This window comes from Motacilla alba, chromosome 6 (genome assembly GCF_015832195.1).
Source record: "Motacilla alba alba isolate MOTALB_02 chromosome 6, Motacilla_alba_V1.0_pri, whole genome shotgun sequence".
NCBI classification, from domain to species: domain Eukaryota; kingdom Metazoa; phylum Chordata; class Aves; order Passeriformes; family Motacillidae; genus Motacilla; species Motacilla alba.
In genome coordinates this window covers 11,452,077-11,478,968 of record NC_052021.1, presented here as the reverse complement: position 1 = coordinate 11,478,968, position 26,892 = coordinate 11,452,077, and the positions used below count along the sequence as shown (strand labels likewise).

Below are 26,892 nucleotides of genomic sequence, written 5' to 3'. Positions count from 1 at the left end.
CCCGGCAGCACCTGCCGCCTGCCCCGGGAGCCGCTCGCTGGCGTCCTCCGGGCGGCGGGACCCGGCGGGGCGCCGGCTCCGCCGCAGGGGCAGCTCCGCGCCAAACCCACCCGTGCCTTCCGCGCTTACAGGGCTTCCCGCTCGGCGGCACCCCGGAGCCCGCAGGCGGGCCGGCCCCGGCGCGGCGCTTACCCTCATCTTCCTGGCGGCGCGCTGCCCCGGCGGCGCGGGCACCGGGCCCCGCGGCTCTGACAGCTCCGGCCGCCGCTCCCGCCCGCCTGACGTCACGGCCGCCGCGGCGCCCCGTTGGCTGAGCGGCGGCGGGGCCCGTTCAAACGGGGCCGCGCGGGGAGCCGGCGCCTTTTCCCCCGGGAACACTCGGTCTTCCCGCTTGGTTTTGGGTGGGAGGGTTCGCTCGCTCTCCCCCCTCCTTTTGTTTTTCTGGTTGGTTTGTTTTTCCCTTTTCTGTGTTTTCCCCCCAGTTACGCGTTCTCCAGCCACCAGCCCGCCGTCTTTTCGCGCTCCCCCCGCGTGTGCCGGTGCTCGGGGCCGCGGGACGCGCTGCTCCGGGATCGCGGCCGCCCAGTCCTGCCCGCTGATAATTGGTTTTTTTTCCGCTCTCGATCGGAGTTGTTTGTCTCTTCTAGTTGCCTGAGCCGGTGATCTGATAGCCCTGGGCTTGTCCCAAGCCGTAGGGCTGACGCGGGAACAGCCCCTGTTGTGTCACACACGGGCACGGGTCCTGTCTAGAATCTGATCTCCCGTGGAAAGGCTCCGAGGTGCATCTAGCCGCCCCACAGAGTCCCTCATCTGTACCCAGGAGCAGCTGAGGGCTGCCATCTTCTCAGCCTTTTCCCACACAACCAAATCTTTCTTGTCCCGTTCTTCGTTTTACTTGAAGTGGAATGGTTTAGTGGTTGTTACATTGTCTCCAGTCATTATTTAGATTTCTTTTTGTTATTAAAATTATTTATTCAGTTGCTGTGTATGAATATGTAGCAGAAGGCTTCTCTAGTTTCCATGGTGATTAATGTAGGAAAAGCCTTTCTGGAAGCAGGTACCACTCTGGGTAGGTGGGCACGGCAAACAAATTTAGGCACATGCACGAAATCAGGAGAGTAAGGAGCAGATTCATGATTGCTCACAATTTGAGGACAAGCACTGTCATCCACCCTAAACACACATTAATTTTGGAAGGATATGTAGCTACTCATCTTTACTGCTTGCTTACTAAATTCCTTTTTGGTTTCCAAATTCTAACAGTTCTGCTACAGAGATTTATTTTCCTTATTTAAAATGAGTTTTTTCTTTTAAACAACTACTAGAAAAGTCACGATTTTTTTTCCCCTGCCAAGTCTGCTCTGCTGTTAGTCTCAATCCTGTCTCTTAGCTGTACTCCACAACCTTTAGAGTGTGCAGGTGCTGTAGCAGATCTGATGCCTGTTTATGCTGAGGCTTTGCTCAGTTACAGTCCCCTGCCTGCCTGGAACACCGAGGAAGTTCCAGGCAGCAGTCCTGGGTTGGAATCCAGTGGGTGGTGTCTGACCTGCTGCACTGCCACGTTAGGACCTTACTGTGTAATGGTCAGGTAAATGTAATGGTAACCCACGGGAGGGTGAGGGACAAGTTTTGTTAAGTCTTGTTCAAACATCTTGAAGTTCTTTATAAAAAAGTTATTAAAAGCAGAAGGTAAGAATTTGTAGGCTATCACTGTATAACATGATAGTATTTCTTTCTGAATGTTATGAATATCTTTCAATACCTCATCTAGAATTTATGGCTAAGAGCAACACCAGCAAGCCTGCAAATAACTATGCATGAAAAACAGGTATTGGATTTCATTCTGTTTCTGTGCTAATCTGTTTTCTAACCTTACTCAAACATTTACTGAGGCTTTTAGAAGAATATGGCCATTAATCTTAGCAAAACATACCTAGCTAATTGAGCTCTAGTCACAGATTCAATCTGTTGTAAAAACAACCCCTGATCTTTTTGTTTGTTTGGGGTTTTGTTGGTTTTAGTGACATCAGAAATTAGATCTGTCTTGCCAGTGGAACTAAGAAATGTAGGAATTAAGAAACATTCTAATAAAATTAAGGAAAACTATGCCAGCTAGGCATGCTCTCCCTCCTCTGAGACATGTATCTATTCTGTGGTGTTTCCATATTTCTCCATTCAGTAGTCCAGCAGAGTCTGTTTAGACTTTTTTGTACATGTATATAAAGGAGCATATGCGTGTATATTTCTTGTTTATATACATACCTAGGTATGCGTACACAAGTGTTGGGGGCTGCGTTAGGATAAAAGCTCAGTAAAACATCTTTTCCTTTCCTAGGATACATGATGCTTGGCTTTGGGGACACTGTGTTGTGCAGTCTTGTTGGAAAAGTAGTTATTACAAATCAGAGGAGCTGAAGGCCTAAATTCAGCTCGTACAGCATGTAGCAGATGAATCATGTTATCATTTTATTTCATTTCATTTCCCCTTCAGTAAAGTGTGGATGATGACCTTTAGCTATCTATATTCTGAGTGTTGAAATCTGTTGATACAGAAACTCTCTGAGGTCTAATTGTTTTTGTAGTTATGTAAGTTCTGTTCCTCAGCAAATTGCTTGCATTTTGAAGATGTTTCCATCAGGCATTGCCTCATGTTACTGGTGGGTGGACCCCAGAGCAAGTTTAAACAGCAGCAGAGCCTGTACTCGTTCTGTAGCTTGCTTTTGAGGCGACACTGCTGTGGTTCACTTGAGCTGGTCAGAGCAGCATCTTGCTGCAGAGTGAGTCAGCAGCAGCCACGCCGTGACTGTCTCAACCTTCAAGGTTGCTTCAGCCTCTCTCACACTGGCTAACATCACCCTAACACGTTCCACTACCTTGTGATTAACGACCTGGATTGACACTCGCAGTATTTGGGTTCTGTTCCTGCTTGTGCTGTGGACACTTGACTGACAAATTTTTTTAATCCCACTGTGCCCTCAGCACTCATCTCTGAGATGCTGATAAGGTATTTTCACACTATTGCACTTACTTTGTACGTTTTTATATTTGGTCAGTAAGCTTTTGCTTTATTGTGTTGGAATACAGTTTCCCAGTGCAGTTACATCTCATCTTCAGTGGAACATTGCCAGTCAATAGCTTGGTAAAAACAAGGAATTTTAGCAAAGAAAAATGGATGAAAATGAAGGAGAGATCAATTTGAGAGTGAAGATTATAAAGAAGCCAGGGAAGAAGAAATCTGATTTTTTTTTTCTACTCATCTTAGATAATATAATTTTGGAAACAACTTATTCAAATGTGCCTGTGTGTACATTAAAAATCTAATTGTACTTAAGAAAAGTCAGTCATTACAAATGTCCTTAATGCTGATCTGAGGCTATAAAGTCAATTATAAAGGGACTCTCCTAGAAATGCTGTCCTTGGAGCTTTCATTGTCAAGCTGCTCGAGTCACTCACTTGGTCACCTTCCACACAAGTCTGTTAATAAGAAACATTTGGTTTCGTTTAACAGAGTATGTCAACATGCTTTAAAGCCCCAGCATCTGCACTGAAGAAAACAAAGAGGGACAAAGCCACAGAAACTGGCATTGAAAATGAACCTAATTGTGTATGGCCTTGTTCATAGTGGTGATTAAATACCAGCATAGGGTCGATTCTTCATCTGTCCATTCCCACCCTTTTATGCACACCAGTAGGATGAATACAGCACATTGCTTAGGTCTTTCAGGCACTGCTGGGTTTATGCCTAGCCTTGTTTCTAAACTTGGAGGGGCAGTCTGAACTGTTCCCCAGAGCTCTCCAGAGCACTTGCAAGTGGCCAGGGTATAGAGGGTGACTGTGTGTGCGTGTTGCATCCTCTTCCACAGGTGCATTATACCCACAGAGCAGTACAGAAACCCTGCTGCATGCCCACCACCTTTGCAGGTTACAGCAGCGTTCTGCTTCTTGCCTTTGTGGAAGGCTTTTTAAGGCATATGCAGCCTTATACTGTCATTTGGAATTCAAAAAAGAATGCTGTATTAAAAATGTGCATTACATTCATGGGTTTTATGGATTGATGGCCGTGGTTGTAGACTGAACCCTTTTATCAGGACTTAAGATAAGGAATTTGTCCAGGAAATGCCATTAAACTCCACAACAATGGCCTTAGACAGGGCTTTTACATGGGCACATGTTAGAATGGATCATTTGTAAGACTTCATAATTTAAGGAGTGGAATGTAGTTAGAGCTTCAAAGCCTCAGGTGGCTGTCTTCAAGGAGCATTTGGGTTCTGGTCTTGTTTATAGAGCTGCACAAGTTTTCAAGGTTTCCTTGTTGTACACAAATTTTAAGATTTAAAAGCTGTTCTCAAACCACTTTTAGAGGAATTTGAAGACTTCTAAATTTCAGAGATTCATGCTGCAGAATAACTTGATGGCACATTAATAACTTGGCAGCAGATGGGAGTGGGAGGAAAGAGTTTCAATTTGTGGTTCTGAACTGAGCAAAGCTTTATAAGCTTGAAGCAAGGTTGAGCATGCTAGCCAGCAGTCTTTGATTATTACTGACTATGCCTTTGTCTCCCTCTCTCTGACCTGGGGCATGAGGAGTCTTTCCACATGATATTTTTGTCTGAGTCGATGAGTATTGTAGTTTGAAAATGGCATTTTCCATTTTGAAAATGTTCTGCTGAAGGGGTCCTGACCAGCTCTACCCCTTAGGTATCCAGCAATTTTAAGAGCAAACCAAGATGAAAATATAGGAACAACTTAAGATGTGGTTTGTTGCTATGTCTGTTTTTAGTTCTGTCTGAAAGGGGAAACTGGTTGTGAAAATTCTGTTGTGTATCTGTGGAGCAAACTGCATTTTCACGGGCATAAGGGCAGCTCTGTGACACCCCTGAGAATAACTCTGTGCTGGGCAGGGTGAAACAGATTTTTCCCTGCTGCTCCGTCCTGTAGCACCCCCTTGGACTGAAAGGAAAGGTCTTCCCCAGGATTTAGAGAGGACATGGTGCTAATCCCCCTGTATTGTAGTGCCTCTGCCAAAATAACAGATTGAACATAACCTGACATGAGTTGCCCGTGTTACTGGTGTGTGGCTGTTAATTAATGACTGAGATTTTTAATGGCTGTTTTGGCACTGCTGCCCAAGGAATTCCACTAGTAGTCTGTTTGATTTGTAGTTTTCATAGATACTCTAGTCATAGAAATCTATAGTTTTTAGGAATTATGTTGCCTGCTGATGAAGATTTAAGGTACATTCAGTTAGGAAACAACTGGATCAATCAGCTTTGATTAAATAAAATACGAATATAAAGGGTTGATGCTTCTCCTTTGCATCAAGGATGTAACGAGAGATCCCTTACAGGAGTCTGAGGACCTCAGGTCATATAAAGGCAGGGGAGATTTAGTCAGAGAGTGAACTAAAGGAAAAGATGTCAGACAAAGATGTAGGCTGGGCTTGCTCTGCTTAAAAGAGCTGCTAGAAATTTTTATACATAAATGGCAATTTGTGTGTTTTCAGGAGCTGATGGAGCCTTCTTTATTTTATTTTTTTTTTAAGAAAGGACAGAAAAGGCACAAAGCTCCCTATTTAACTGCTTTTAACATTTGTGATTCAGTCTGATTTTGACTCCAGCAAGGAATAACAGAGGCATATTAATTTTATCTCAGGCCTTTTTAAGTTGACTATTTAAAAACAACTGATACTCTATTTTCAATTGGGCTGGGGTTTGGGTTCAAGATGAAGGAGCTCTGGACTTATCCTAGCTAGTGTGTCCTTTACTTGAATATTCATACTTGCTGTGAAACCAGCAATTCCAAGACACTGCCACTGAGCAGAAAGGGAAAATCAATTATGCCAAGGAGGAAGCATGTACACACATCAGCAATTTGATGCCCAGGGGAAGAAAAATCTGCATGTCTGCTGATGTCATTCTTCTTGATATGATATTTTTGTAAATGCACGTGGGTTACTATTTCTTTTTAACTAGCTCAACAAAAAATAAGTTTATTTTTAGTATTTTAAGCTTCAGGGCATCACAATTAACAGATCAAAATTGCCAGTTTGATTAGTCAACCTTCTGTTTGCTTTAGCAGAAACTATGACAGTGACATTGCTAGCATTCCCACAGGTATTTTGGAAGATTCATTACAATCAGTTATGGGATCCATTTTTTTCTCCCCCATTTTTCATTCTCTTTGGTTCTACAGATTTTATTTTTGAGCTGATGGAGAGAAGTTCTGGGCTGATGAGCTCATTTGCAGTAACTCACCGGCAGCTGTATTAGTTTAAAAGCATTTCTATTAAACATGTCTTGTCTTACCTGAATTACTGCAAGTAATTCAGTTCCCATGAACATCTATTGCTTGGACTCCTTTTGCTGACATTGCCAAGAAGTTCATCAGCAGTTTTTGGGGGAGTTTTACAGTAGTCTGAAGTCTACTCATTTTGCAGGGCTCTTAACCACTGTTGGTTTAATTCTAATGCCTTTTTTGGAATAGAATCAAGGTGTGGTAGTCTTGACAATATCTTGAGGAAAATACATGGAGAAGTATTGCAAAAATATTTAAGTATGGTATAATTTTAGCAAGAGGCTGCCATCAAATTCAACATTCAAAATTAATTTTTAAGGAGGCATTCTGATGACTAACAAGAGCTCGTGAACAAATGGATGAGCTCCCAAGCTTAATTAGTTTTATCTGTAAGAACTTTTCTATCACCCACAGTGATTTTTAGTGTAGTTTGGGAAGGATTGACACTATCACATCACAAACTGTGTATTGAATTGGTGCTGGGTAGTACAGAACAGAGGTTATTGTTTCAAATATATGTATGTTTATCCTTTTTTTACAAATCCCAGGACACAGTCTCAGGCTATTCAAGCATAAACCATTGAACCTGAAGCTCTAAAGTAGTATGGCTCTATGTGGTCAAATTTGCACTGGGTTAAGCTGAGGACTGTTCTGCAGGTGAACAAACTTCCTGCTGTAGGTACATAAATTTTGAGAGTGAAAAAATAGAAAAAAGTTGTCTGTGTACTAGTGATATTAAGTGATCAATTACTTAATCTTCTGTTTTGCTAAATCATCTTGACATGAATCAGTCAAAGAATTCACATGACTGAGCTACTTTGGCCCATACCTTTATGAAAGCATCTTTACAAGGACGTAAATGTAAGTGTACTACAAAGAAAAGATTTACTGTCTTCCTGGAGCTTTTATTGTCTCTGTGGTCTGTGCTGGTCAAGCCACAATTCAAATAGCTGATGATGAAAAAGCAATGTGCTCATTGAACCTGTTTGTTTTGTCATTTAGGGCTGACACTCACCTGAAAGTTGGCTAAGTCATAGGATAAGAAGTTTCAATAATTTCTAGTTGTATATTTTTTTAGGGGTAGGGGGAGCGCTTATATTTTTGTCAGGAGGATATTATTGGATTTTCTCTGCCTTTTCTCTGCCCTTTTCAAGTTCATTGTGCCGGAATTAAAAATCACTTAGAGAGGTTGTTTTATTATTTTACTTAAAATTTAAAATTTATATTCTTCTGCCCTCTTACCAGAGGATGAATCAGTTGGTATAAAACAAAGACAGTGAATTCAAGAGCCACGTATGTTTTGATGAGTCTGGATTTCAACCCTACAGCTGCTGCTGTGGCGTGAAACAGATGTCATATCAGCCAGCAACTTCAAAGGGGATTCCCTAGGCATGAGCATGTGGGAAACTCAAAACTGATCCTATTTTCCCTGGGGAAGCTTGTTCCTTCTGTTGCTCACTTGTGTTCCCCATTAGACTCTGTTCTTTGGTCTGCAATAGCTGTGCACACTGTGGGCACAGCCTGGTTTAGTTCAGGTTTAGAGACTTGCAGTTAAGATTGTCTGCAGGTGAATCTCTCTGTTTTGAGTTGTTTGTTTGGGGGGTTTGTTTGTTTGTTTTTGACTTTTTATTTTCATTGGTGCAGGGATACCAAAGCTCCCTAAAATCCACGGTCACATTAGTAAACCATTTTTTATACTAGATCTCAGAAGTCTGTGATCTCTGTAGAAATTGCAAAGTGCTGTAGTGCTTGATGCTACTTTTCCTACTTGATGCATTTCCTACTTTCCTAACCACCTTTCTTTTTCTCCAGAGCTAGACAAAGTAGAAAGAGATGCAGATTGTTGATATAGCTGAAGAGAGAAGCTGTAGAGATATATGCTAGGTTTATGGAATGAATAGCTGTCACTAAGACATGGCTGCAGTAAATGTAATAAAGCACTAAGTGGTGTTCAGAAGTGTGGCCTCCACTTGCCCAGGGAAATATAGTCAACTCTGTTATTTAGTTTTCTCTCTGTAAAGTCTTGAAATAAACAGCCAGCATTCTACATACAAACTGTAAAATGTTACGTAAAGCTCGGATACACACACATTACATAAAAACTAAAATATGTAACAAATGTTTCAATTATTTTGAATAGCAAGAATGAAAACAATTTTAGGCATTTATTTAATTTCCCTGCCATCCTCTCCCTCCTTGGTGCTTCTGTGTATCCTGAACTGATAGTTACCTACTGTTTGATTGATATTTCAGCTGGTGGCTTAAAAGTAAAAGCTTTCCATGTCTTGGCAGATTTCCTGGCTAGTCTATTCATAATACCTTTAACTTTCCTAATTATATGAGATTTTTGGCCAGGTAGTACTCTTACACTTCTTTAAAATCTGTATACATGAAAAAAAGCTTCAAAGTGCCTTGCCCCAAATGAAGCTGCTTGAGCATAATGACTTAACAGTGTTGCAGTACTGATAATTTGGGAATATTCACTGAAAAGCACATTGTTATTCTTGTGTAGGAGACTAGTTCCCTGTGAGTATTTTATAATTTCCGGTTTTCTCACTTGTGGCTCCCACAGAATATATGCATGGCAAAGACAAGCTAGAAATCCTAAACTTACAAGGCATCCCACTGGCAGTTGGTTCAGACTTAATAATACCAAAGTAAAAAATACAGCTTGTTTCAATGAAGTGTTGCAAATGCATTAAGTTATTTAAACAGTTATCTTTGCAAATTATTTAATAAAATCTAGCCCAATTTCAATTAGGGAGATCTAAAATGCTCTATTGTCTGTTTACAGCATAAATATTTTATAGATTTACATATCACAACCATTTTCTTCCTGAGATACTATATTCTATCATTTCATGTTGTTCTAAGAATAATTAGGACCATAATATAAAACATTATAGGCAAAATGCTCCCGTGATTACCCACCAGCCTGCATCAAATCCCTTGATAAGAAGACTGAGGAGTTTCTTGTTGTATTTGTGCAGTCCACGAAAGGGGGTGTATCACATTGTAACTACTGCCACGTTCCTTATTGGATCTGCTATTTCTTTGGGATAAAAATTTGGTGATGCTGGAGAAATTTAAGACAGGAGAGGCACTCAAGTGTTGCAAGTTGAGCACAATTTTGTTGCATGTCCTTGGTAGATGAAGTAAACACTTACCCCCACTCACACCTACGTCTGTTGAAGTAAAGAGGGGTTTGTTCAAGTGGAGCAGTTGCTTCTAGAAATGGATTTGTAATTTTAAAGCAAAAGATGGAAAGCATTGGATATGCTAGTGGTTTTTATTGGTAGTTATCTCCTAAAGTAAATTAAAGTCTTGAATGGCATTGCATGATACATAGTAATTCATATTAGCTATTATGTTAATTAACTTTTGTAATGGATGTTCTATGCATTTGGTGAAATGGCTGCTTTATGTTTTGCAGTTCCCAGTGAGTCTATTGAGCAAAAAAATTTTTTTTCATTGTTGCTAAAGGTTGTTTACTGCTACTAAAAATCTAGAGAACATTTATTATTTTATGTAATCACTTCATTTTTATGGTTTGCAAAATACTGGCAGACTTAAACTGAGGTTGGTGAAGGAAGGCAACACAGGATTTCAACAAGGGCATCTGTAAATAACCATAGAGAAACCAGGGCACAAAACATAAAAGATCATCTCTGGCCTGTTGTCTGCTACCCTTGTCAAAACTGTGAATAACAAGGCACTGAGCCTGAGTGCCAACCACTGCCTAACTTGGCACTGCCCACACTTACACACAGCTCTAGAGACAGCAAAGTAAGTCAAGGAAAACAAGTCTCTGATAAGAGTGCAAAAGCCAAAGAAGTAGCCACATATATCTCCCCATTCCTACAATCTGCACTATCATGATGATCATCTGAGCTCCAATATTCACGGAATCCACAAAATAAAGTAGAATTGCAAGAATATAAGGCAACAATGATTAGGCTCACCCCATATCTTTTTCTGTAATGTAGCGTAGACATCCAAACAAAAATAGCTTATCCACTGTAGAAGCATTACTACTTGGAAGATTATTATTCTTTAATTAAAATGCTAGATTGTCAGGAAAATTTCCCAATGAATGGAAATAGCCTGCTTAGGCACCCTTTGATCTGAGCTGGTGCTTATCTCCATGTTGGCTGATGAAACGTTCAAGATATGTGTTCTGCCTGGGTATTGACTCCTAGGGTGCTATGGTAAATGACAAGATTTTGGCATGGTTATTTCTTTAAAAAAACTCCAAAAATTTCATAAGGAACTTTGGCTTCTAATTTTATCCTGAAAACATCAGAATTGCATCTGAAAACAGTTTATAATCTGTCACAAAACCCTGCTTTGACATGTGTTTTGTTAATTGAACTTCTGAGGATGTGCAATTCCAATGTGTCTGTTTAAGAAACCGGTGTGTCTTACCTGGTTCGCATATTCACAGCTAAGCTAAACTCTCATCTTTATTCTGTGCAGCATTGCCATTTCTACTAAAACCTAATCCATTATTCATAACTGCTTCTAATTTTGGCCTAACTTTGAACTGGAGATAATTGGAATGTCTCCAATTGTCTCGTATGTTCACACATCAAAGAGCATCAATTCAGAAGTTAGCATTGTTCTTGTGGTGTATGTATGTGTGTGCTTTAAAGAGTGAGGAAATATTGTTTGGTTAGTGATATTGGGATATTACACTTCTTTCAAAAATAAATGCTAATAAATTTGTAATCCTAGGGAAGGGGTGCCATAGGTTACCATGTCCTGTGCAGCAGATATGAGTATTAGCACAAAACTTGCTAGAGTCAACAGAACTCATCTGAGTGACCCCAAGTAAAGGCTGATGTTTAGTGTTACTTAATCCCTCCTTTCCCTTTGGTGCTGTTTGTGATTACAAGTCCCTATTTTCATTACTGAGCAAAATGATCTTTTTATTATCACTATTTTTCCTTATTTTTCCCTCCTCTATATTGTATTGATACACTTGGTTCAAAGTCTGATTCTGCATATAATTTGTGTTTTAAATGCAGATAAAAATTACCTCACCAAGAGCAAAAATTTGAAGATTTTGCTGTTTTTTTTTTCTTTTTTTTAACTCTGGATATGCTATCTCTGTTGAAGTGACTACTAATAGTCTACACACCTAGGAGGTCCACTGAATCAAGCACAGCGCTGCAAACGTGACAGCACTAAAGTATCCCAGGTTGATACACATAGGAAGTACTTAGATTTATCTTGAAGTTGCCCATTCAGTCACCTGCCAAGATCTCTGCTCAGTTTAGAAGATAAGCAAAGTTTTTGCAGACCAGAAGTGGTTGATACCTCTTCATTGGCAACAGATAAAAACTAGCAAAATACAGTTTGATCAGTGAGTTTTTGTTTGTCTTTTTCTCCACATGAAAAAGTAATATTTTTTAGAAACAGCTAGCTGTCAACACAGTCCTCAAAGCTGAGCTAAGTAATCTCCTCACTTTTCTGATTGCTTTGAGGAGCATTCCTGTACGGCTATGGCAAATGTCCCAGCATAATTTTTCATATCCTTTTAGTGATAATTTGTGCTCAGTTTTCAGCTGCAAAGGACTAAAAGAACATTTCAAGCCCACACAAAGTCTGACGAGAGCTCGTGACTGTCTACAATTTGGAACAGCAGGCTGCATGTTCCCTGTTGTAGCAGGATTAGGTTTATTTAGGTTTTTTTTCAGCATTATTAAAATACAGCTGATACCTACCAGAAAAAAAAAATTGAAAACCATTATTTTTATTTTTTTTTTAGTTCCAAGCTAGTAGAATAATTTTGTAAGATTATGAGAAAATAAGAGGGTAAGGGTTGATTGAATATGCTGTTTACTTCTTAACATGTTGGTGAATAGTGAGAGAAAAATCAGCCCAGGAAAGGCATCACTCACCTTGTAAGCTTTTAACCCTTCCCCAAAGGCCTGTCCTGCAAATCCCTTGACGTCCCATGTTCAGCTACCAGCATTTTTGCTACCCATCTTTTCTTTCCCCTCCTCCAGCCATCTTCTTGCCCCTTCCCCCCTTGCTATTAAAAGGAAAGCTTCTGAGAGCTCAGAAGTAACAGACTCATGCTTTCAATCAAAGGAGAGAGCTGAATAGCCTTGCACTCAGAACGAGTTCAGCAGATCTGGAGTCAGGGCCCCTTCATTAATGAGAAAGGAATCTGTTCACCTTCTGTAATCTTCCAGCACTCCCTCAAGCTGCCTGAGCCACACAACTTGTGTTGCTCATAAACTTCCCCACTGTGACCACAGTTCTATTTCTCTCATTCTCTCCTCCATCTCTTGAAAACTAAATATGCAAAGGTAATTTCCCTGCTCTTGCTGGGTCCATGATCCTTCTTTGCTCATTAGGAGATGCCATTTCAAATTACTTTCTTTCCCTGCACCCTAAACCCTTGGTTTCAGTGAAAAAAGTAGTTTGGCTTAGAATTATGTGCAAGAAAACATAACATTTGCATCAGCCTTGCCAGACATCTGTGCAGTGCAGGTCCAAACACTGGTTTTGATACTCAGGCTCAGTGGTTTCCACTGGCAGGTTTTTCACTCAAACATCTTGTTTCAGTTCACACCAGCTGAGTTTTGTCTTGAGTTTATAGGGGTTACAACAAACCCTAGAAATTCAAATACAGAGCTCAGCTGAAACAGCTGCTGTACTTTCTTTTGGCCCAAACTACATTACCACCTAAGATGCTAAAATCTCCTGAAAATTACCTCAGGTTTGGTGAAAACCTTGTAAACCTAGCATGGTACCTGCTTTGTGTGGGAATGTTTTATTAGCTTATTTATTAGCTCATTTTTAAACTCATTCTATATTATAAACAGGAGTATGTACCACATCAGGAATTATGTACTTTCATTTCACATATTTTCAGAAATAGAGAAGCTTTCTTTGTCTTTTTTTTTTTTTTTTCTGTGTCTGTATCTATGCTGTTCGTAATGTGAAAGGAACAGTTACTGTCAAAGAGGGAATAAAGGAGAATAAAGCAGTGGGGAAAGCCATCATACGTGATTTCTGGGAGAGGCACAGAGCAAGTTTCCAGTTGCGATTCTGTGGATGGTCTTAATACTTTGGTCTGGGGAAAAAATGTGTTAGTAGCACCCCTGTTATGATCACATAGATAAATATAAGTGACTTTTCTTGTTACAGGTGTGGGGGAAGATGCGTTGTGTGTAGGAACGTGAATCGAAAAGGAATGAGGGAGCTGATAAGAAATGATTGTTTTATAGATTCAGTGTCACTGAGCATTGGTTTAGGTTTTAATAGTGCCTTTGACCTGAGGTAGTTTCAGTTCTCATTCTTATTTGGAAGGTTATGCTCAAACTTCAGACTGAATAGCCAAATTCAGACTTCTTTTGGTCTTTAGATTCATTTCACTTCAAGAGTTGTAATTTTCTATTAATGCATAACTGATAGTGAACATTTTTTTTGTTACTCTCCTTGGTAGAACCATGCAGTATGACTTTTTCTACTAAGAAAGAGAAAATAGTTTTGATTGTTGAGTTCTGTTTGTTATTTTATGTTGATGTTACACACAGCTCAGGGATATAGTGACTGACTGAATCTGAAAATCTGGGCAGAAAGTACATCGAATTCTTGAATAAAAAAGAGCTATCTTGTCAAAACAAGCCCTGTGCCATAAAGATTTCCATGGCAGAAGAAAACGAGGAGAGACTGTACAATTGGAATACTGTCTATGGGATGTTAATTGCTGTGGGTGCTGATTGCTTGCTAATTTAAACAGATACTGTGAGTGCTCAGGACCAGGCTATCAAATGCTGGCAGTAGCTTTCTCTGCCTGACAATCATGTAAAAGAATAATTTTTGATTGGAATTAGAGATGTAGCTCTAAGATTATGGGCAAAACCAACTATGTTTCCCTCTGCTCCCCTTCCACTTGGTTGTTGGGGATTTTTTTAAGCCTTAAGTAACTTAATTGAAAATTGACAATAATTGGGTCGGAACCCAGGGCCGAGGGGAGCAGCAGTGCTGTAGCAGTGAGTTAAACTGCTGATGCATCCAAAGGCCACGACTGCAGCAAGTGGCAGTGAAATGTGCCAGTGTCAGCTTGTTGTGACTGAGCCGCTGGCACGTGAGCAGACAGCAGTTGTTCCTGGTGCCAGTGGTGAATGTCCTTAAGGCTCTGTGGTTGTGCCCATGCCTGCTCTTCCAGCTGCTGGGTGGCAGTGCCTGCTGCAGGCTCCTGAGCAGCCTACACAGTAGAGGGGCAGAGAGTGCTTTTGCTCTCCAGGCCTGCTTTGATGCCAGCAGGCTTTCTCTCCTTGCCATCATCTCAAGGCAGAGAAGGGTGCTGCTGCCTGCTGGGCTGTGCCACGCTCAGGCTGTGTCCTCGGAGTGCTCTGTGACCCGGGCCCAGGGTGGCCTCTGGCCTCCCTCACCTGCCTGGGCAGCTCGGCCTCCCTGCCCAGCCCCACAGCCCAGCGCTGCTCAGATGGCTCTGCCACCTCTCAGTCCTGCTCAGATGGCTCTGCCACCTCTCAGTCCTACCCAGATGGCTCTGCCACCTCACAGTCCTCCTACCTGCTACTCTCTGCCCTTTGCCACATGAAGAAATCAAAGTTTAAAGTAAAAGACCCCTCCTCTCTCATGGCTTGGTACTAGTGCTGCTTTGAAATGTAGCCAGTATTCCCTTGCACTTGAAAGAGGCCACTGGGTTGGCTCTGCCAGCAGATCTGTCCCGAGGGGTTGCTGCGTGTCCCTGTGCTCCAGGAGGGCTGTGGGGCCCCGCTGTGCAAAGCCAGGCAGGGAGGGGGCCTGGCTGCAGTCCCTGAGCTCTCGGTGTGGCCTGTGGGGAGCCTGGGGAAGGCAGGGGTGGAAGCAGCTGTCCTGGGTCATGCACTTGGTGAATTGTGGGCTGGAAGGACAGCCTGGCTGGCCCACACCTTTCACTAGTGTCATCCTTGCCAAGTGCCATCTAAACATTTGACTTCCACTTTGCAGCATGGCCTCACCCCTCTGGAAGCACAGGGATTGTTCGAGTCCCCGTGCTGCAATGAGCTGCTTTTTTCAGGATTTTTCTAGTTAGGATCACTAGGAAGAACAAAATTCCTAGGCACAGCTGAAGCTCCTTGCAGTGATTAAAACTTGTGCATTGCAGTAACAGCAAATGGCATGAGAAATTTCAAGGACTGCTTGATCGTGAACTGTTCCCTGCAGATGTGCCCAGAAGAAGTTTATTTAAAACTTGTGTTCCTATTTCAGTTTTCTGAGAGGAGCATTCAGGCTCTATTAAATTCTGCCAAATAGAAAATAAATTAAGTTTTAGAGTCATCTATCTTCTGTATTCTAATGATTTTAAAATCGACTAAAAACTTCTTTACCGTTACAGGGCCTGCTCTGAATTTTTCAGGCAGGCAAAGACTGTGATCCTTTGAATTATTTAAGGCTGTGGTAGAACAGTTACCTGTTCACTTTTCTATTGCTACCAAATTTCAGAAAAGACTAGGAGGGGTAAAAATGGTCTTTGTTCATTCATACAAAACATCTCTGCAAGTCCCACTTTTGCCTCACAGGAAGGACCATCCTTAAACCAATTTAAAATTTGGGGCTGTAAACCCAGAGCCTTCTGTTTTGTTGCTGCTGAGGTTAACGAGTCAAGGGTCATGGCATTAATCAGTGACCATGGTGCAGAACGGAGTTGCTAAACGCATGGTGAAATTTGAGCTTGCTGTCATGGGAACTGAGTGGGGAAGGCAGCGTTTGGGAAGAGCCAGCCTCACCCTGCCAGGGGAGAGCTGGGTAAGGGCACCTCTACCTGGAGCACTGGTTTGGTGCTGATTACATCTGTGTGTGTGGGCATGCTGCATGTAATCTTAATTTATGGATTTTTTTTCTATCCTCCAACAAGTCTGCTGGAGTCTGTTCCCTAAAAATTAACATCAGTCAGCACATACCTGATTATTGGTCTCAATCTTATTGATTATTGGTGAGAAAGTACCAGAGAGTAAGGGCAAACTCCACAGCCCCTGAAGTTTCTGAGATGTTATCTTAATTCAGTGGTGACTGATGCCCTAAATTCTTCTTTACTCAGTTCATAAGTTTTTATTACCACAAATAACCCTTAAAGAAAGGAGCTGTTAGCAATCTGTAGAGCTTTTACAGTACGGTTTGGAGTCACAATACTGGAAAGTGCAGAGCAGATGTAATACCTGTCTATTTTTTATTATTAATTAGAAGAGAGGACTATTTCATGCAGATTCTCCCTTTCTTTCACACAGACAGCCTGACTTCTCCATTTTTATTGTTTAATTTTTGATCAAAACAGTAAGATGCTGCTTTTGTTAAGAAATCTATCTAAATTAACAGGTTTCTTTAGAATACACAAATCAAATTTCATGGTGTCATTCAAGGCAGAGAATCTTTTCTCTTGGGTATCATCAGTCTACAGGGAAAGTTATTGCACTTTAATGTAATTCCTGAAACATTAATCACAGGGACTATAGTTTTGCAAGAGGTGAAGCTTTAGTTGTTTGCAGTCCGTTAAGCTATTTATTTACTGTGTGTTCTCACTCCTCCGTTAAGACCTTCAGAAATGAAAAATACAAGGGGATAGCAGTTCCTTTTCTCATTTAAGTATGCAAACATGGTTTTCAGAGCTCTTTTTCCTGTGGCAAAAGCAAGGTCAGAAGATAATATAAAACAATGTGTCTAAACTAAATTCTGGTTCTAAACCACATCCTGGTTATAATTTGAAAGCATTCAGTACTGTTGTCTGGTTTTAGTCCTAAAATATGTATGGATGCCCCATGGCACAAGGCAGAGAAACCTGGCATTTGCTTTAATTTGTCCCCAGTCCCTGGCCATAGACCTGGGCACCCTGCAGAGGTAACTCGGGTCTGGTCATAGCCCACCCCAGCTTAGTGTGTTTCCTGCAGCTTTGCTGTCCTAGCTTGCCAATCTACCCCAAGTAGTGCAGCATTATTCTTCTCATTTCAAGTGTTTACCAAAGCCAGTGATAGATGTTGTCCAGCTCTGTGGTTGCAGACACCAGCAGGTGAAATAAAACTACCCTCAGTGTGGTAGAGCTATTCTAGTTTACTTTCAAACATCCAGTTTGGCTAAAAGGGTTGCATGGATTACTGACATTTACAGTACTAGTTTTAGGATTCAGTTACTCTGTCTTGTAAGAAAGGCTATTACCTGAATAATAAAAAAAAGCAACACGCACTTCTGTTATTGGTTGGTGGCAAAAGCAGCAATGGGATGCCTATTGCTGATGATAAACATGTACAGTCCCTGAAAACAAATTAAATTTTGGCCAGACTATTTCGAGATGGTATTTTCCTACCTTCTTGCCTTTTGGTGAATAAATTGTATTGCTTTTGTGGATTATATTTATTTCAAAACCTGTTTCTCATTAAAAAAATAAAACTAAAACATATCAGAAAAATCAGACTTTTTCCAGTCTTCTATTTTTCACTGTCAGTTTCCCAAACTATTCCCTTCCTCAAGGGATTTAAATATATTAACTTCTAAATACATAGGCAGTTTCTCTCCTTCTGTTTCTTTTCTTTTTAAGGGATTTATTTTTTCTCAGTGCCTGTAAGGCTGGAGCCCTGGAGATTTGAAGCTTCTTTCATCCTCCAAAATGTCAGCAGTTTCAAAGAAGTGAGTTCCTGTACACTTCTTCTGACATACTCTGAAATACTTTCCAAACTTGGCTTGGGAGCTCTTTCTCTGCAGGTGAGAGGCAGTATGGGTAGGAGACACATTTATACCTTAGACTCTGGATAAAACAATCACCAGGGAGAGGAAAACACCCTGACACAAGCCAGCTGTGCATAGTCCAAACGACTGACAAAAATTTTACGTCTTCACCCTCTTCTTTCTGAAGTTTGCACCGTATCAAACTCATACAGCTAGAGCCAGCTTTAGGATGTCTTGGCTTTCTGTTCCTCTGGGGGGAAGGCACATTAGAAACCATCAAACAAAACCAGCGGTGTCAAGTCCATTTCTGTCAGCCTGTGATCTACACAGAGCAAGAACTCTCAGCCTTCAGCTAAAGTTTTTTCTTTCTGGGTTGCCAAGTACCAGGTGGCAGAGCTGGAGATTGGCTTAGGCTTGTGTGAAGGACTGCAGTGCATCTCGTGGTCAGACCAGAAGATGATGGGGAGCGAAGGGAAGTGGGGAATGGAAATAAAATCCTCTTCCTGGTGATCAAAGCCAGCAGTGGTAATGAAGAGGCCAGCAACTGATAGGACAGGAGGGGAATGTAATTACTGCTACCAAAGGCAGCTGGGCCACATACTGGATTAGCATGGAGAAGGGATCAAGGCAGGGCAATGTACCTGCTGGGACAGCAGCAGGAGGGGTGGAGGAGCTGGGAAAGTAGTGCATGTAAGGAGGGAATACAGAAAAGAGGGTGAAGAAGTAGGAACACATAAGTGGGACAAGGTCTATTTGACACTAAAGCTCTTTAAAACTTCTAAAAAGTTATTTTCCCCACACTTGTGTACTGTGTATAACTTTGAGGAAGGAAAGGTTCTTCCCATGTTAATATAAATGAAAGGTTTCAATGCAAATGTCCTCTTAGGTTTGTGTCCTATATACTGTAGGCAAAAACAAATGGATGTGGGGTTTTGCAAACAAAATGTGTGCGCAACAAAAATATATGTTTATTTATTTTTATTTTAATTCTATACTATGATGTTGGGGAATGGTTACTTTTTCCTTTTGGTTTGTGCTCAGCATTTCATTATTTTAGAATGTATGAAGAGTACAGCTGTTGTACCACTTAGTTAATTGTTTAAGCAAGGGCAAAAGTGTAACATAATTAGAGGATATTGTTTGACAATGTAGCAAGGGATCTTCTGAACATTTTTATTTGGGCAATGAACTGTACCCATGCAAAGAAAAAACCTTCTAGTTCTGGCTGAAACCTCCTCCCACAATTTTCAGCCCTTAAAGCACGAAATAATTGATCCACTATTCCTGGACAATCCTCAGAATATTGCTTTTTTTACAACCTCAGGCTGTAAACCATAGGTTTTTTGATGTAAAAGCTGTTATTACATCTTAATTGAAGTCTGCACAGTAATAACCAACAGGTAAGATTTTGCAGAGCATGAAGATATATTGAGTGAGTTTATTGGGGCTTGGAGTAATATGTATGGGTATAGATAGATGAATCTCATTCTATATAAATATTCTGGAATGTATTTAAAGCAAGTTTATTTAAAATAAATCCATAATCAACTATTGTTCTTTCTCTATGCATTCTTAATTTTTAAAGTCTTTTTCAATGGAATGTCAATTGCTTGTCAAATCTTTCACTAATATACAAAAAAAAATCTATTATAAAAATACCTGGGATTATATTAAGAAAAATTCTGCTCCTTTTTTTTTTCTGAGTGAAAAAAAGAATGACTAGTTTAAGAACAGAGTGAGAGGACTTCTAGGACTTAAAGAATCTTAGCAGTTGTGAAAAGGATCAAAGCAGCAACCTGGAATATGTATTTTCATAAGTATGTTTAAGAAATAACATTTTTTATAGAAGAAAGTCTTAGGGTTTTTTTTTTCCCCTCTTGATATGTTTTTTCTACTCCCATGGAAATAAAAAGCATCTAGATGCAATGTCCTGGCATGCTACACTGGAATGAAATACACAGTTCTTTTTCTGCTTCATTTTGCTTTATCCTTCAAAGCATACAGCAATCAAATTTGGAAACTCTTGTTTTGTGAGACCCTGAGGTTTTCCAGGTTACCACAGGGTGTCATTTTCTGCCAGGGGCATTACTGAGTGAGACAGATGTGCTCCAGCTTCCCTACTGTAAATAGGAATCTTCATTTTACTTATTGGATACTAACTGCTGAGCTGTCCTGTCTCACAAAGCTGTGTGAAGATAAGGAGAAGGAGGGAACACGTAGAAGAAAGGCAAATTCAAACCATAGGTTTGGTGCTGTCAGAGAGAGTGGGTGTTATATGTGGGAGGTAAAGGTGTAGGTAAAAGGAGTGACATTTACTGAACTTATTGCTCAGGCTCCTTGTAGTTCAGCTGTGCCTACTGATGGTATTTGTAAAGCAGCCCACACGTGAAAGAGGAAAAACTGACCTAGAACTGAAAAAAAGGTTAAAAAAAATCAAAATCTCAAAGTTTCATTCTGTCTAAATCTAAAAATATATTTGGCAGTTCAGAGTAGTCCTTTTTTCCTTTGGCACTATCAAATCTGTCACATACAAAGCCTATACCAACACAGAGCATGTATTATATTAGAAGCATTTAATGCCAGTAAGTAAAGCCTGTTGAAAACATAAGAGCAGGTGTAGGGGTCTTTAGTTATTAACTGCTACGATTACGTGGGTGCCATATGGCTCAGCTGTGGTGTTCTCTGAACTTAATCTTCAGCTGTCCCGCATGAGTGAAACATTTAAACTAAAGGTGGCATGGGAGACAATTGATACAAGGTTTCCTGCACAGACAGCAAGCCAACCTGCTCTTTATTTACTCTAAAATTTTGATAGGGAAAATTAGCTAGGCAGCACTTTGACCATGATGTTATTTACTCCAGTGAAAGAAATGAAAATATTTGGTGGGTTATTTTTATGCCATTAAGCTCCTGAAGGCTGACTACTGGGAATGAGATAATGTAATATGTAGTTGTCAAGTTTGGGATTAATGTATTAGGATGCATAGTTAGTAATAATCAGTACTTGTCACATCTGGGCGAGTCCCATGAGCTATAACCATCTTGAACATCTCTATTGTTCCAGTCGTTTTCAATTTTGTTTCCTACTCTGCAGAATTTCCCAGGAGATGTGATGGGTCAGCAGCAGGCCAAAGATGGGCTTCAGACCTAATCTAATCAATATTGTGACAAACGTAATGAAAGAAACGATGTCACCTTGGAATCCCAGTGGGTTTTATCAGCTTTGCCCCTAATGGGATGTGACAGCGAGGCTGATCTGTGTCTCCTCAGGACAGGACAGAAGTTGTGCAAGGGTGGTGCAAGGATGGCTGCGTGACAAAGGGTAATCTAAGTCCATGACAATTGCAGCTAAAGGTTGAAACTAGAGGTCCTTACAAGTTAAAGCATTAAATAGCTATTTTAATCACCTTCACTTTCAAGTGAACCATTCAGGCATTTTTAATATTTTCAGTTCCTCTAATGTGCCATCTGCATTAAAAAACAGTAACTTGTTTTGTTTCAATGGGAATGTTCTGAAGCTGGTTTCACAAATTAGAAAGCAGTAGTCACTGTCTTTATATGTAGTCTAAGCAAAGCACTTTCACTCCAGTTCTTTGTAATATTTTTAAATTTTGTTTTTAACTGCCCCTTTTTGCAGTCACTTACAATAAGATCATTTGACCCCCAATATATGACTTTTGCATGAGGCTAAAGTCAATGGTAACTTTTTTTCCTGGGATTTCCTTCCTTAGCACTTCCTTACCCTAAGTGTAGTGCTACCTTGGTAGAATTCACTTCACTGATGCATTCTGGTGCACAATCTCAAATTTTAGTGTCCTTCTAGTTTTGGAACAGCAGCTTTGCTAAAAATTGTTTTTATGATAACTTCATTTTTGTGATCAAGGTTGTACATATTACCAAAACTGACAAGATTCCACCCTTAATTCTTATGATTCCTCTTTCTCTGCCCAGCTAGGTTACACCACTCCCCTCATCTGTTGCCTTTATAGGTTCTCTGTTCCTAAGTGTTGGCCCCATACGGTGATGCTCTTTCTAAAAAGTTATTCTTGAGGCATTTACTTGCTTTGTCTCTTTAACTTTCCCCCTCAAGATGAATGGCAAGTACTGTCAAAATGTTCTCATTGCATAGAAATCCTAGACATGTAGTGACATGTAGATCTCTTGCATATCTGGAAAGCTGTAGAGCTATTACTAAAGTAACTATCAGTGTTGGACAAAAGTTCTTGAATATTATTTCCTCTCATTGGGGAACTAATCTCTAAAGTTTCCTGTGAAAAGTTAACGAATTCTTTTCTGCACACAGGATTTTTTAACATGAAAGCGTATATTTTATCCGTTAATGTAAGACCAAGCTGTTTCTCAATCTTATTTTCAATTATTAAAGTTTTCTATATGAGGATTTCCATAAATAGCCCTGATATGTAAATAGTGGAGCAAAGCTGCCTTATACTTTTTACTAATCCTGCAATTACATTCTGTAGAGCCTTTTTACTTTCCTTAATATGAAACTAAACCCTCCTCTCACCTACTCCTTTACATAACCAATGCACTAAGAATTATGGACATGACACTAAATGCAGCTTTTAAATCCCAGGCACAGTAGATGTGTGCTGTTGCTGCTCAGTGTTTCTTTCTAATAAGCCGTACGCAGTGCAATATCTTATTAGTTAATTTGAAAATCGTTTCTCAAGGGGTTTCAAGTCTTATGTGCATCAGGTCCCTACCAATCCACTTAAAGCTTAAATGCACCAGAGACACTTAGCCCAGAAATTGGATCTTATTTGTTGCAGCAGGAACCTCTACTTCCCTGTAAAGTACTATGAGAGTATTTTTGGTGTAGCTGAAGTTAAAATGAAAACATCCCTTTGCAATTTTTTGAAAATAAAGCCTATATTTTTATCTTAGAGAAAATATTTTTTATTCTGCTGCATAAGGTAACAGAAGGTCCATGTTGCAATGCAAATATCCTGTTACTCTTGAAATTTCAGCATTGCTGCTTAACTTGGAAAAAGAGAGACTGAAAGAAATCTTTGGGGAAAAGCACCCATCTTTGCTGTAAATGTGAAACTTGATTACTGATGTTCTGGAAAGCATCACTTGAGTTTGGGATGGGTTGACTCCAAAAGACAAATTCAAACATCCCTTCAAGTAAGGCTTGATTCTGTATTTATGATGTGATGTCCTTCATCACTTTAAACCCGCCTAGACAATACTGAAACCATTTCACTTGGTGAATACTTATTCAAATCTATGTTTCTGCCTCTTCTCTCTTACTCCCCTCCAGAGAAGAAAAAAGTTCAGGTACCACAGTAACATGAAACATTAACCTCTTTTTCCATTTCTCAACACCACCATTGCATAAAGCTACCACTACATAATCTTCCTCCAGGGTGGTATCAATTCATTACAAGCGATCTAATCGTGACCTAATGCACAGAATGTCAGTGAATGTATGACCTGCATCACAATTTTAAACTTGCAGCATAATCTTCAATCCCTGTATCACGCATGGCTGTGCGCCTGTGGGTGGCTGAGCCCTGCCATACCCAGCACAGAGTTACTGTCACCGTAGCTTTCCTCGAGCTGTACGCGGCTCCAGGAAAGAATTCCAGCGGAATGTGGAGCGGACAGAGGAGCCCACAGCGCTGTGCGGACTTACCTGGCTCTCCAGGACCATGTCCTCTGCCAGGCGGAGCCCGTCCCCGCTCGGTGCCGCCGCAGGAGCCGGGAGCCGCCGCGCCGCTCCTGCGGCCGCGCTCGGGCAGAGCGTGCGGGGAGTGAGGGCTCCCGGCTCCCCGTTACCATTATAGCCACAGAAAACGAAAGTGCAGCGGAAGGTGCCGCACGAGAGGAAATTCTGAGTCTCAGCCCTCCGTTACGTAGGTGTCATGTGCTGGGCACCGACCGGGAACTTCCATCCCTGCCGTCCTTGAGCCCCAGCGAGAGCAGGGCTGGTCCGCGCTTCCCTCTGCCCTCGGGTTATAGGAATTGCTATGCTAGTTAAAAGCAGGGTGCAGATGTTGTGAAGGAAAGGAAGCAGATTTTGGGCATCTCTAACTGGCTGATTTCTTATATCATTGCTGCTAAAATTACTAAAAAAATCCTGTTGTGGTGTAGTATGACTTAATTTGTTGTTTTCTGGGGGTTTCTGCTGGTTCAGGTTTTTTAGCAGTTCTGTTTTGGTTTTCTTTTTAATATAAAATCCCTACAGAGCTGCCTAGAAACTGTTTACAATGTATTGTAATGGAAATCTGACAGCTGGGAACTAACACTCTGGAATTAAACTTGTTGACTTTATTTTTTTTTTTAATCAGTTTTTGTTTGACCATTCTTTGTACTTGATTTTTGCATAGTAATGTCCAATGCATACAAGAAATTCTTCAGAAGCTCACTTAAATCATACAGGAAGAATTGTAGATGTATTGTTTGGAGACGTGAATCAGTAATAATAAGAAATGAGAGATTCTTTCTGTTCCATATATGCCTACAGTGTAAAATCTTCCAAGCAGAGGCAAATCAGTAGGTAGGGAAAGCAATGTTCTGTGTAGGTAATTTAGTTTGTAGTTACTGAAGACTTCATATTAGTGGTGAGGTGGGTTTGGTTTTGTGTAAAGGTATAGAAATTCTAGTAAAGATGTAGAAATAAGACTGGGAAAACAGAACAGTTGGCAAAGAATGAGGAAGAAAGCAGAGGTGATGGCAAAAGACAGTGACATAACTGTATGGAAATGGAACTGACATTTATTTACAGGAAATGTTAAGGAACAGTTTAGAATGGGAAGGTGAGAAGATAAGGATATGATTATATGCTAGTAGGATACTTCTGGAAGAGGTCAGTAGAACACACTTAATTTGGGCTTGCAGAGGACGAGGTTTCTGCAATGGACACTAGTGATGGATAAGAACGGCTTGACTTTACCAAGTGGGGTGTGTGTTTAGATGAGATCTGAGAAGTGGATGACTGAGGGGCACAGAATGAGTCCCATAATCCAAGATTTGTCTGAAACCACGGAAAGGAAGGATGGGAGGACAGAGGAGTGTGTTTTGACAGCAAATATCAACAATATGGAATTTTACAATGAATTGTTATCGCAGTGTGCTTGCCCGCATTTCCTAGTGCACGGTTTGGCTTCAGACAGTTCCAAGAGGCATTCTTCTGCTCTCTAATGTCTGAACTAAATTTTATTCAATTCTAAGACTGCTCAATGTGATTTCTGAACAATATAAATCTATAACTATAAATTATCCTACACTGGTGCTTTCAAATTAAAAAAAAAAATCTTTTATGTAAGACTCATATAAAGTAAAATAATACTTACTTTGCATTTCTTTACAGCAGCTTTGCACAGTGGTTCTGCCATCCAGCCTTTCCCAGTGGGTGGACTTCCAGCTATTTCACTCTATGATTTTTGTCATGTGTCTTGCCTCCTTCCCCTTAAAATGAGGGGTGCAATGGATTACTATTAGAACACACTGCTTATTTGCACTGAAAATGCATTGTAGCGTAAGAATAAAATTTGACATACATATTTTCAGAGAGGGGAGTATCATAAGAAGGAAATAGGACAAATTATGGTATACAAAGAAAGGGAAAAGGCAGAATTTTAAATACTATGTGCCAAGAGAAAGGCAATGGGAAGAGTTTGAAGGGTTAAACCCCTTGGTTTAACTAAAGTTCACCAGCAATTTTTTAATAGTGACAGAATATTTTTAATAGTCATTAAGAAGTTATTTCTAGCAAAATACTAATATTAACGTTGCTAAATTGACTAGTCATTAAACTGTTTCCCAAAAAAACTTGGAATTGAGAATTTTATTCCTTAGTGCAGTTATGATTATAGAAGAAGATGAAATCTTTTTTTCCTTCTTGTAAAGTACTATCACAGCATAAAGAAAAATGACAGCACAATCATATCTCATCAGCCTTAACTATATATGCTTAAATGTGACATAAAAGTAAAGAATATGGAGAAACTGGCAGCTATTCTGTTGACACCTAAGGTAGAATGGATTGAAGAGAATCTAAGTTTGAACTGTTCTAAGACACACTGTAGTTATTGTAAACACAGAGATTATTCACCACAGAACAATTTGAAAACCATCTTCTAGATTTTTACTAGGACCTGCATTTTTTTCCTTTTTTCTTTTTCTTTCTACTGTTGCTGCATTACTAAGCTGGATTTTATGTTGTGATTAATACTGCTGATTTGGGTGCAGTTTGTTGTTTTCTTTTTGTTTGAATATGAAATTAAACCAGAGCTGTGAGCATCCTGGCTGGCACCAGCCATGTGGGGCTGTTACAGCTGAAGCTCTTTGACTTCAGCTATGGCACTAACCTGAGCTGTTCTCTGAGCAGATACTCCTTTAGCACTGAGACCTCTACCTTCTACCTATTTGAATTACTCGCTGGAATTAAATATAGAGGGATCTTGACAGACAAAAAGATAACCACACAAAATTTATTTCCCTTGAAAATTAGACTAAAAAAACCCACTTATTTGCCCAAAAGCATAGGATGTTGCTGAATGTGTAAGTACTCACACCAAGTAGGATAGGTGTCTGTTATAAGTGTGATTATGGCTCTGTGGCCATAAGGAATTAAGGACTAATCTTCATATATTTGTACCTTCAAGCCTGAATTATCCAGAGTGTTTCAATGTTATCAATGAATTTTGTTTCCAGTTAGTACTTGATCAAACTCTTAGCTGAAATAACTTTTAAATAACTTTTAGGTGGAGTCCCTGTATTCTTAGTTAAATTCTGAGTTAATTTTAATTCAAAATAAAAGTTTTCAAAGCAAAATCTTGTTTTGCTTTGAAAAATCTTTTAGATTTTCATCATCAAAACAGAAGGAAAGGTAGGAAGTCAGCAAGAAATATAAAAAATGCATTTTTGAGTTGGATGTACGTTTTTCTGTTA

General features: G+C 40.2%; 1 protein-coding gene across 5 annotated transcripts in view; it reads right to left on the bottom strand.

Moving 5' to 3' along the window:
- Positions 1-26,892, bottom strand: part of RASGEF1A (RasGEF domain family member 1A) — a 147,168-nt gene that overhangs the window by 26,642 nt on the left and 93,634 nt on the right. For 2 of the 5 annotated variants that reach the window (XM_038140188.1, XM_038140187.1), the window contains one exon: positions 25,293-25,407. The exons of 1 other annotated variant lie outside the window; for it this stretch is intronic. In XM_038140188.1, the coding sequence (XP_037996116.1) occupies positions 25,293-25,334 (42 nt within the window). In that variant the 5' untranslated portion in view covers positions 25,335-25,407. Of the gene's footprint in view, positions 1-192; positions 992-23,632; positions 23,855-25,292; positions 25,408-26,892 lie in introns of those variants that run through there. 2 more of the 5 variants (XM_038140189.1, XM_038140190.1) reach the window with 2 other exon arrangements.